General features: G+C 42.2%; 1 protein-coding gene across 2 annotated transcripts in view; it reads right to left on the reverse strand.

Annotated features, from left to right (window-relative positions):
- The window catches only part of apc (APC regulator of WNT signaling pathway), a 46,496-nt gene that overhangs the window by 12,138 nt on the left and 22,023 nt on the right, over positions 1 to 12,335 (reverse strand). The window contains exons 3-6 of one of the 2 annotated variants that reach the window (XM_044175031.1): positions 4,081 to 4,168; positions 3,729 to 3,951; positions 937 to 1,045; positions 504 to 617 (exon numbers count right to left, since the gene is read on the reverse strand). In XM_044175031.1, the coding sequence (XP_044030966.1) occupies positions 504 to 617; positions 937 to 1,045; positions 3,729 to 3,951; positions 4,081 to 4,168 (534 nt within the window). Of the gene's footprint in view, positions 1 to 503; positions 618 to 696; positions 715 to 936; positions 1,046 to 3,728; positions 3,952 to 4,080; positions 4,169 to 12,335 lie in introns of those variants that run through there. The other variant, XM_044175032.1, reaches the window with a different exon arrangement.

Consider the following 12,335-nt stretch of genomic DNA (forward strand, 5'->3'; position numbering starts at 1 on the left):
AGTGTGAAGAGCTATACAAGTGCCGTGCATTTACCGCGATTAACGTTCAGTTAGAAGATTGTGTCTGACATCATTTCCTGTTTACCACACGTGTCACTATATTTACTGTCCTCCATTTTATCTGTCTGAATGTAAATGTTTGCACTGTTTAAAGTAGAGTCCATGACATCAGAGCTGATGTCGGTGTAGTGGTCACAGTCGGTTTGTCGGCTGTCAAGCGGTGAATAAACGTTTCTGAGCGTCACAAACAAATTTAGTCTTTTTATTATCGGAATATGGACACCTGGACTGGTGTGGAGCAGCAAACCGTGGTGCATTGTGGGATACACTGAGCACTGAATATCACTTTGAAGTGGAGTTAGGAGAGTGGGTTTACTGTGTGACGTGGGACGCACCCGACTGCCACCTGCTGACGTGCGAATGCTCATTGAAGTGAAAGTGCGTGTGATGGAGACAGACTGAGACATTCAGACAGGTGAAACAGCCTCCAGGTGAGTTCATACCTGAGCTCTCCTCTCCATCTCCTGACAGGAGCCCAACTGTTCCTCCATCGCTGAACGGATCTGACGAGCTTCAAACTCCAGCTGACGACGACTCATGTCCGTCTGCAGAGTGAACTACAAACACAAAAACTACAATTTAACTCTCCCGGTTGAATCATGAGAACAGAAGATGAACGACTGTGTTAGAAAATACCTGCTTCTTTGATAAAAAGCCAAAAGACTCCTTTGACTTTTGTACCTTTGACTGGATCAAACATCCAGCTGTTTACATCAGTTCACTTTCACCATAGCAACAGCAACTGAGGCTCACAGGTATTATAGTATTTAGAGACAGAAAAGACAGTTTGTGTGTTCAGTAACTTTGAGGAGATTGTTTAAATAAAACTTTAACTTTTAGTAAAAGTACTTCAGGAACCATGAAACCATGATTTACATTTTCAGTAAGCGGTAGACTGTCGATCCTCTTGGTGAGATTCTGCAGCTGAGCGTAGTACCAGTCCTTCTCCTTCTCCTCCTTCTCCAGCTCAGCCAATAGGAGAGACCTGTCAGGGAGCAGCAGCCAATCACAGAGCAGGACAGTGAGCGAGAGGGAATATTTTAAATCTTACAAAAGCTACAAACATGGTTACAAAAATTACATAAAAACAATAACAAAATATTCTAGTACTTCTGTTAGTATTACTACTTACAGCAGCAGAGGGTAATTGTAGTACAATCTGCAGTAGTACCAGTACTGTAACAGTAGTAGTAGCAGTACTAGTATCAATGTTATCAGGAATTATAGTATTAGCAGTATCAGCACAATCAATAGTACCTCTCTTGCTCTGGCTCCTTCATGTATTGTATGTGTACTAGTACTACAAGCAGTAGAAGTATTTAAAGTAGTAGTAGTACTGTCAATAGTAGCTCTCTCAGCAATACTATTAGGAGTAACTTAGAGTTATTACTCCTTTATAATAGGATGGTGAAGGATGCAAGAACATTTCATTTCTCTGCACTTATTTCTTGTATCTTCTTATATCACCCTGCCTTTTTAGATGTGGATCACCCGCTCAGGGATTCTTTGAGCAATTTTTCTGCTGTCACTCTGCCTGAACTCGCAGACATCATGTCTCTTATGAGAGTGTCCTCCAGCCCTCTGGACAAAGTCCCAACTAGGTTTTTATTGGAAGTTATGGATTGTATTGCGCCCTTTTACAAATTATTCTGAACAGCTCGCTGTCTACTGGCTGCGTCCCTGATTACTTTAAAACTGCTTGTATCCAGCCAGTCCTAAAAAAACCTGGGCTTGATCCCACCCTCCTGGATAACTATCGCCCAATCTCAAAGATTCTCAAAGGTTCCAGTTTGGCTTTCGTCAGCACCACAGCACTGAGACAGCCCTTCTCAAAGTCACTAATGACCTTTAAATGAACGCAGACGCAGGCATGTGTTCAATTCTGCTGCTGGACTTCAGTGCTGCCTTTGACTCTACTGATCATCATCATCTTCTCTCAGACAGACTGAGGCACTGGGGGGGCGAATCTGGCTCTGCACTAGACTGGTTCTCATCTTATCTGTCCAATAGGAAACTCTGTGTCAGCATTAATAACTTCATGTCATCCTTTTCCCATATCAAGTACGGTGTGCCTCAAGGGTCAGTTCTGGGACCAATGCTGTTCTCCTCATACATGCTTCCTTTGGGTGATGTAATCCGCAGACATGGTATTCAATTTCGTTGCTATGCAGATGACACTCAGTTGTACCTCCCTGTCGAGCCCACTGACCTCAGTACGCTGAGTTCTCTGCAGGACTTCCTGTCTGACATAAAACACTGGATGTCGATAAATTTTCTTCAGCTCAACTCAAATAAAACTGAAATCCTTGTTATTGGGCCCCAACACATCACTAAACAAATACTGCCATCTACTGGTGACCTGTCACAACACATCAAGCCTGTTGCAGGAAACCTCGGTGTCCTGTTTGATAGCAATTTATGTTTTGAGCAACTTATCACTGAGCTCGTCCAATCATGTTTCTATCACCTCAGAAACTTTGCAAAAATCCGACCTATTTTAAATCTTAGTGATGCAGAAACTGTTGTTCATGCTTTTATCTCCTCACGCCTCGATTACTGTAACAGCCCGTTCACTCGTCTTAATCTAAAAACTCTGACAGACTGCAGACTGTACAGGACTCAGCTGCTCGGCTGTAAACCAGGACCCAGAGGTGCGACCACATCACACCTGGTTCAGCCTCTTTACATCGGCTCCCTGTTGGTTTCAGGACTGATTTTAAGATCTTGTTGATTACTTTTAAGGCTCTTCATGGCTCCAGACTATATCTTAGACCTTGTAATCCCTTATGAACCTTCACGTAGTCTGAGATCTTCGGGCAGGGGTCTCCTGTCTGTTCCTGAGTCCAGGATGGAAACTAAGGGGGACAGAGCTTTGGCCATCAGGGCCCCGAGGCTCTGGATCAACCTGCCCGAAGACATCAGGCTGTCTGAGTCAGAGTCTTCGTTTAAGTCTCGTCTCAAAACACATTTTTATCAGAAAGCAGATCCTGATTTTACCTGAACTGGCTGCTTATTTTATTGTTTATTTTATTGCTTTTGTCTATTTTATTTCTTTATATTTTGTCATTCACTGTGGTGTTTTATTTCTCTTGTTGTGAAGCACTTTGTACTTTGTTTTGATAAGTGCTTTATAAATAAAGTTTTATTAGTATTATTATTATTATTGTTATTATTATTATTATTATCATTATTACTACTACTAGTACCAGTTGAACTAACAGAAATTGTATTTGTTGTAGCTGTAGCATTTCTTGTCATATATGTTGTATTATAGTACTAACAATATTTGTAGTAGCAGTAGAAGTAACAGTACCAGTGTATTTAGGAATAGTAGCATTAATAGTACCAGCAGAAGTAATATGAGCTTTCTACAGCTCCTTCAAATATTGTATGTGTACTAGTACTACAACTAGAAATAGAATTTGCAGTTGTACTAAGAATGGTAGAAGTATTTACAGTAATAGTACAGTTGTAGTAGTATTCTCAGTGGCACCATGAGCAGTAGCACTTCTTACAGTGGGAGTATTGTCAGCGGTATTAGCAGTGGTACTAGTACTACAGTTGTAGTAGTACTCTCATCCATACTCTCAGCAGTAATATTTACAGGAGTAGTAGTAGCACAGTTGTAGTAGTACTCTCAGTAGTACTGTCAGTAATATCCGCAGTACCTCTCCTTCTCCAGCTCCTCCAGGCACCGGTCGTGGCTGTCTCTGCCCGCAGAGGGCAGCCCTCTCCTGGGGAAGGCAGCGGGCGTCGGGGGGCCTGGAGGTCCGGAGCCCCCAGCTGCTCCTCCAGGAGCTCCAGAAACAGAAGAGGCCGAGCTGGAGGAGGACGAGGGGGGCAGAGGAGGCCTCAACCTGGGCTTAAAACCTGCAGAGTCCAGGCTCATCTCTGGAGGAGGAGAGACACGGACGTCAGATTACACAGTGTGTGGGTGTATATATATATATATATATATATATATATATATATATATATGTTGTTTGTATTTGTGTGTGTGCGCACGTTTGTTTTATTCACCTTTCAGTCTTTCGATGAGCTCCAGCTGAGAGCCCGACGCTTCTCCAGACTCTTCTTCTATGGTGCCCTGCAGTTGCTTCAGCACTTCCTGTTTTACATGAGTGGAGAAAATAAAAGTGGTACAGAGTTACATCACAGTGCACCGCTGTCTGCCACAGCGTACGTTATTACATACGACATTAGACCGCAATCAAACAACAATACAAATATTCATTATATTAATACATTACTAATAATGGTAATAATAATGAGGTTAATGGTGAAATAAAATGAGTAAAATAAAAACATAAATAGAAAAAACAAATTTATAACCACAAACACTGTCTGTCTCTCTCTTTCTCTCAATTAAATGGGGCTTTATAGGCATGAACGTTTTTAAAACTAATTCTGCCAAAGCTTCCAGTTACAAACTGATCAAATATCTGGACAATACAAGAACCAGTAAAAACTAATAAAATTAAAATAAAAACAGATACACAAAAACAGTAATACTTTAATATGTGTCTCTCTGTCTGTCTCTCTCTGTCTGTCTCTTTGTGTCTCTGTCTGTCTCTCTCTGTCTGTCTCTCTGTGTCTCTCTCTGTCTGTCTCTCTGTGTCTCTCTGTCTCTCTGTCTGTCTCTCTGTGTCTCTGTCTGTCTGTCTCTTTGTGTCTCTGTCTGTCTCTCTGTCTCTCTCTCTCTGTCTCTCTGTGTCTGACTGTTTCTCTCTGTCTCTCGTCCAGTTTTTCAGAATCAATCACTGTTTCGTCCTTCACTCACCACGATGAAACGACAGCGTTCAAACAGCGACATGATGGAAACTAACAATACTCAGACTGTCCATGTATGTTTTCTGCTCGACAGAAAACAGGAAACAGGAAATGGGAAGTGAGTGTGTCTTTGGAGAGGAAGGACGGGACAATAAAGAACAATAAAACTACAAGTGAAAAACAAAACACAGAGACACATGGAAATAAAAACGCAGAAAAGATAAAACTAACTAAAAAACTAAAATGCAAAAGAAAAGAAAAAACTAAAATAAAAATATATGGAAAGGAAGGTAAAAATAAGAAAACAGGAGAGTAAAACAATTAGAAAAATGAATGAAAGAAATAAAACAAGAAGAAAGACAAAACAAAATCAACAAAATCAGGACAGAGAAAAACAACAAAACAGAGGAGATGAGAGGAGGGGAAAACAAGAACACAACAGGAAATAAATGACAATAAAAGAAGACAGAAATGAATAAAAAACTAGATTAAAGAAAGAAAAGAGTCAGTAAAGATGAGCAGAGAGGGCAGACAGCTCGCTCTGACAGGTTTCCTGAGTCCTCTGGGTCAAACCAAAGATCCTCTATCACACACAATTATCTCACTCTGAACAACAACAAGGAGCTCAGTCTGAGGCTCAGAGCAGCGCGTGATTGGTGGAAAATACCACTGGTCTATTCTGGGCTGAAGAGAGAGACACTGGCTTTATATGACAGGGAGAGATAACCTAAATCAAAGTAAAATTAAAACAAAAGAGTTAAGAGACAAACTGAAAACTCATGCTGCAGAACAGTACAGCTGAGTTACAAACTGCGACTGTTCCACATGGTGCTGACTGCTGGCTGCTTTCCTGATGTCTGGAACCAGGGGCTGATCCCCCCAATCTATAACAATGGAAATAAATCAGACCCTAATAACTACAGGGGGATCTGTGTCAGCAGCAACCTTGGAAAAATATTCTGAAGTACCCTAAATTCCAGGATACAAGCCTTAATTCAAGAAAAAAACAACCATACGTAGTAAAGCGTAGGAAAGGTTTCAGTCGTAGTCGTCTGGACGCTGTTTTCAGAATCAAGACGTTTCGGCTCCCATCCGGAAGTCATTCTCAATTGTGAAAAATGGGCCGGGAACTCAGAAATTTAAGATACTCTGTGTTACATAAGCCCCGCCCTCAGGAAGGAGGCTATTGAGTCAATTGAGAATGTCTTCCGGATGGGAGCCGAAACGTCTTGATTCTGAAAACAGCGTCCAGACGACTACGACTGAAACCTTTTCTACGATGGACCGGTCCTGGACGAATGAGGGACGACACCGTCTCATACGTAGTAAATGTCAAATTGGCTTTCTTCCAAATTATCGAACCTCCGATCATATATACACCTTTAACAAACATGTCCACCAAAAAAAGGGAGGCAAAATATTTGCTTGTTTCATCGATATAAAAAAGCCTTTGATTCCATTTGGCATGAAGGACTTTTCTTAAAAATCCTTCAAAGTGGAATAGGTGGTAAGATATACGACCCTATCAACCCCATGAGTATTTTACTCAAGGACGCGGGTGATGCAAGCATGCTGTTTAAGTCCTACATTATTCAACCTTTATATAAAAGAACTTCCAGACCAGTTGGCCCGTTCAGCAGCTCCGGCCGTCACACTGTCATGGTGTGTTCACACAGAGAGCGAAGAGAATTTTTCATGCAAAGACCCAAATAGATGCGAATTGTGAAATTTGCGGCATTCGCACAAGTTGAAAATAATCAACTAGAGCGAAAACTTTGCACGTATCGCAGGGCGTTGCAGGCTGTTGTGTGGGGAGGCCGGGGAGCTTCTGGAGGAATAAACACCTGGAGTCACACCGGATTCTGCTCTGATCCGGAGCCGTTTACCGGCGGGAGGATCAGAAGTGGATTTATCTTCACTCTCGCTTCTCCATCTGTCTGCAGCAGAAAGCCGCAGGGGAGTTTAATGTACTGTAATTAGTCTCTCTTCGTCAATGTTGGCTGCTGACTGGAGGCGAAACGTACTTTACTTCATGAACGTAGAGGAGATGGGAAAAAGAAGAGAGACTGGAGGGAAATAATAGAAAGAACCAGAGTGGAATGAAACAGAGACTGATCCTGACCAAATACAGGCTCAGTGACCACCGACTGGCAGTAGAAACAGGAAGATACAGACGGACATGGCTGCCCAGCAGGGCTGTCGCTTTTTGTTCTAAACTCAAACAGTCGTTCGAACGTGGGCTGAACCTATTCATTACTAAACTGTGATAGTAATGTTATGTTGTGTGTGGAAGTATTTTGGGTTCTACACCGTAGATGGTAACTAACAAAGATAAGGCTGTTTGGCGACTTTGTACAAAGTAGCTGTCTTACTCTACAACGACAACAAACGGACTCACCTGAATGAAAATGCAGTACTATGCGGTACAAATACATCATTTTTTGCAGGGGGGGGGGGGACAAATTGCGTGTCATTTCAAATTAGCTCAAACTTGATTTTTGGAAAAAGTGACAGCCCTACTGTGTATGTGGTCACTGCACTGCACCTCCTCCTCCACAAAATAACAAACTTCCTAAAGTTAACCCCAGGAAAGAAACAGTTTGAAGGGACAGCAGCTCCTCTGGCAGCTAAATGTGTAACTGCCTGCCACAGCAGAGGGATTCACAATCACTGTTGCATCCCAAACATTAGGGATTTGTATAGTATTCAGTAATTGTATTCAGTTGTATAGAATTGTAGTGTACTGTATTGTATAGCAATCAAAGAATTGCTATATCAAATAACCTGAATATGTGACACCTGTGTATTTAATATGTAATATGTAAATCTTGTAAACTGCTTTGACAACATGTTTTTGTTCCTGCCAATGAAGCTAGACACTGACTTTATATGACAGACTGTTGGCAGCAACATTGATGAATGACACTCTTGGCTTATACTTTTTAATATGTGGTGTCTTTCATAATGACGTAGATGATATTTAATATAACGTACAACAACAATCAAGATTAACAGTCCAGAAAAGGAACGGGGAATTTCAATCAACTTCAAGAAAAAAATCATATTGTGATAATTGCAATATTCCAACTTGTTGATGTAATGACGTCATAACATTACGTACAGCAACAACAAGCGTAGCTGAAAGCGAAAGTAACATTGCTACCGGCTCCACGGTCCCAAAAATGGGAGCGACTTCAGTAATGTGGAGGTGGTTTGGTTACAAAAGATCAGATGTACAACAAACCACGGTAATATGTAAGAAGTGCAGCAAGACTGTGACAACAAATTGATTTCACCACCCGAAGCAGAAGCACACAGTTGAGTACGAGGAGAGCTCAACAGCTATTGTGATCGCTAAACCAAAAATATTTTTCAGCATTTTGTCATATCGTCAAGAATATCATTATCACTGAAATATCGTAATAATATTACTATTATAATATTATTTTATAAGAGAAGTGCTGGAGTGAAGCGCTTGTGCAGTGAGAGAGAAAAACGCTGTCATGGGTTTTGTTTCTATGACAAGCAGACTGACATTAGCTTGGTAGCTAAAAAGAGACAAAAACCCATCCAGTGGTGTTTAGTGGACCGGGAGCCAGAGCCTTCAGTTATCAAGCTCCTCCATTACTGCATGTTACTAACTCGACATCCTCTCTCTCCCGTAGTTCTGTGCTTTCTCGTTTCTCTCCTCTCTCCTTCTGACGCTTTCAGCAGGTATTTCTGCCTCCGGAGCTGCAGAGTCTGGATCTGTGGTTGCGGGCCACCTGCTGCCCCCGTGTTCCTGCAGAGTCTGGATCTGTGGTTGTGGGCCACCTGCTGCACCCGTGTTCCTGCAGAGTCTGGATCTGTGGTTGTGGGCCACCTGCTGCCCCGTGTTCCTGCAGAGTCTGGATCTGTGGTTGTGGGCCACCTGCTGCCCCGTGTTCCTGCAGAGTCTGGATCTGTGGTTGTGGGCCACCTGCTGCCCCCGTGTTCCTGCAGAGTCTGGATCTGTGGTTGTGGGCCACCTGCTGCCCCCGTGTTCCTGCAGAGTCTGGATCTGTGGTTGTGGGCCACCTGCTGCCCCGTGTTCCTGCTCGACAACTGCTGCTACAGTTGTTGTTATTGGCTCTGTTACTGATGCTGACATTATTTTTCCTATAGCTGTCATTCTTATTATCACTAATGTATTAATATTAACACTACAATTACTATTCTATTTAAAAAAATAAATAAATAAATTCTACGGGGTATTTGCATTGTGCCTCCCTCTCCCACCCTCCCCCAAAACATCTATCTCCCTCTCTCTAACACGGCAGCGGCAGATGGCCGCCCCTGAGTCTGGTTCTGTCCAAGGTTTCTGCCTCTTAAAGGAAGTTTTTCCTTGCCGCTGTGGCCAAGTGCTCGCTCATGGTGGGATTTGTTGGGTCTCTGTAATTAATATTATAAAGAGTTCGGTCTAGACCTGCTCTATAGGAAAAGTGCAATGAGATAACTTCTGTTATGAATTGGTTCTATATAAATAAAATTGAATTGAATTTAACTGTATTGTTTTGATGTATGAGGCCGGGATGTAGCCGGTTTCCCCCGAGCTGCAGCGGGACCCCAGTTGCTCCTCCCGCGGGATCGCCAAAGGTGCAATACTGAAATACTTGGGGAAACTTTACAGATTTGGAAGCTGTCATGTGTTGTGCTGCTAGCTTGATGAACTCTTTCTCTGAGCTAAAAACAGCACAGAGATAAACCGAACGGAAGACGAAGGAAGTTCACAAACAGTGCAAATAAATGTTGATACATAACCCCGCAGTATTAAAGCTTGAATAACACTATTATACACAACATATTATGCTAACTTACATGTATGTCGGAGGTTTTGTGAGTCGAGTCGACAATATCAGCAGAGGACTTCATCATTATTTGTGTGCTACCTATTTACCACCTTTAAGCTCCCCATATTATTCAGAAGAAGAATAAGTGAGAGAGAGACACTGACTTTATATGACAGAGAGAGAGAGAGAGAGAGACACTGACTTTATATGACAGAGAGAGAGAGAGAGAGAGAGAGACACTGACTTTATATGACAGAGAGAGAGAGAGAGAGAGAGAGAGAGACACTGACTTTATATGACAGAGAGAGAGAGAGAGAGAGAGAGAGAGAGACTGACTTTATATACAGAGAGAGAGAGAGAGAGAGAGAGAGAGAGACACTGACTTTATATGACAGAGAGAGAGACACTGACTTTATATGACAGAGAGAGAGAGAGAGAGACACTGACTTTATATGACAGAGAGAGAGAGAGAGAGAGACACTGACTTTATATGACAGAGAGAGAGAGAGACTGACTTTATATGACAGAGAGAGAGAGAGAGAGACACTGACTTTATATGACAGAGAGAGAGAGAGACTGACTTTATATGACAGAGAGAGAGAGAGAGAGACACTGACTTTATATGACAGAGAGAGAGAGAGAGAGAGAGAGACTGACTTTATATGACAGAGAGAGAGAGAGAGAGAGAGAGAGACTGACTTTATATGACTTTAGAGAGAGAGAGAGAGAGAGACTGACTGACTTTATATGAGAGAGATATGACAGAGAGAGAGATATGACTTTGACTTTATGACAGAGAGAGAGAGAGAGAGAGACTGACTTTATATGACAGAGAGAGAGAGACACTGACTTTATGACAGAGAGAGAGAGAGAGAGAGAGAGAGACACTGACTTTATATGACAGAGAGAGAGAGAGAGAGAGAGAGAGACACTGACTTTATATGACAGAGAGAGAGAGAGAGAGAGACACTGACTTTATATGACAGAGAGAGAGAGAGAGAGAGACACTGACTTTATATGACAGAGAGAGAGAGAGAGAGAGACACTGACTTTATATGAGAGAGAGAGAGAGAGAGAGAGAGAGACACTGACTTTATATGACAGAGAGAGAGAGAGACACTGACTTTATATGACAGAGAGAGAGAGAGAGAGAGAGAGAGAGAGACTGACTTTATATGAGAGAGAGAGAGAGAGAGAGAGAGAGAGAGAGACACTGACTTTATATGACAGAGAGAGAGAGAGAGAGAGAGAGACACTGACTTTATATGACAGAGAGAGAGAGAGAGAGACACAGACTTTATATGACAGAGAGAGAGAGAGAGAGAGAGAGAGAGAGAGAGAGAGAGACACTGACTTTATATGACAGAGAGAGAGAGAGAGAGAGAGAGAGACACTGACTTTATATGACAGAGAGAGAGAGAGAGAGAGAGACACTGACTTTATATGACAGAGAGAGAGAGAGAGAGAGACACTGACTTTATATGACAGAGAGAGAGAGAGAGAGACTTTATATGAGAGAGAGAGAGAGAGAGAGACACTGACTTTATATGACAGAGAGAGAGAGAGACACTGACTTTATAGATATGACAGAGAGAGAGAGAGAGACACTGACTTTATATGACAGAGAGAGAGAGAGAGAGAGAGAGAGAGAGAGAGAGAGAGAGAGACACTGACTTTATATGACAGAGAGAGAGAGAGAGAGAGAGAGAGACTGACTTTATATGAGAGAGAGAGAGAGAGAGAGAGAGACACTGACTTTATATGACAGAGAGAGAGAGAGAGAGACACTGACTTTATATGACAGAGAGAGAGAGAGACACTGAGAGATAGAGAGAGAGAGAGAGAGAGACACTGACTTTATATGAGAGAGAGAGAGAGAGACACTGACTTTATATGACAGAGAGAGAGAGAGAGAGAGAGAGACTGACTTTACTTGAGAGAGAGAGAGAGAGAGAGAGAGAGAGACACTGACTATGACAGAGAGAGAGAGAGAGAGAGAGAGATATGACTGACTAGAGACACTGACTTTATATGAGAGAGAGAGAGAGAGAGAGAGAGACACTTTATATATGACAGAGAGAGAGAGAGAGAGAGACACTTTATACACAGACTTTAGAGAGACAGAGAGAGAGAGAGAGAGACACTGACTTTATATGACAGAGAGAGAGAGAGAGAGAGAGAGAGACACTGACTTTATATGACAGAGAGAGAGAGAGAGAGAGAGAGAGACACTGACTTTATATGACAGAGAGAGAGAGAGAGAGAGACTTTATATGACAGAGAGAGAGAGAGAGAGACACTGACTTTATATGACAGAGAGAGAGAGAGAGAGAGAGAGAGACACTGACTTTATATGACAGAGAGAGAGAGAGAGAGAGACACTGACTTTATATGACAGAGAGAGAGAGAGAGAGAGAGAGAGACACTGACTTTATATGACAGAGAGAGAGAGAGAGAGAGAGAGAGAGAGACACTGACTTTATATGACAGAGAGAGAGAGAGAGAGAGACACTGACTTTATATGACAGAGAGAGAGAGAGAGAGAGAGAGAGAGAGACACACTGACTTTATATGACAGAGAGAGAGAGAGAGAGAGAGACACTGACTTTATATGACAGAGAGAGAGAGAGAGAGAGAGACAGAGACTTTACTGACTTTATATGACAGAGAGAGAGAGAGAGAGAGAGACACTGACTT

The sequence above is a fragment of the Siniperca chuatsi genome, linkage group LG18 (genome assembly GCF_020085105.1).
Source record: "Siniperca chuatsi isolate FFG_IHB_CAS linkage group LG18, ASM2008510v1, whole genome shotgun sequence".
NCBI lineage: Eukaryota > Metazoa > Chordata > Actinopteri > Centrarchiformes > Sinipercidae > Siniperca > Siniperca chuatsi.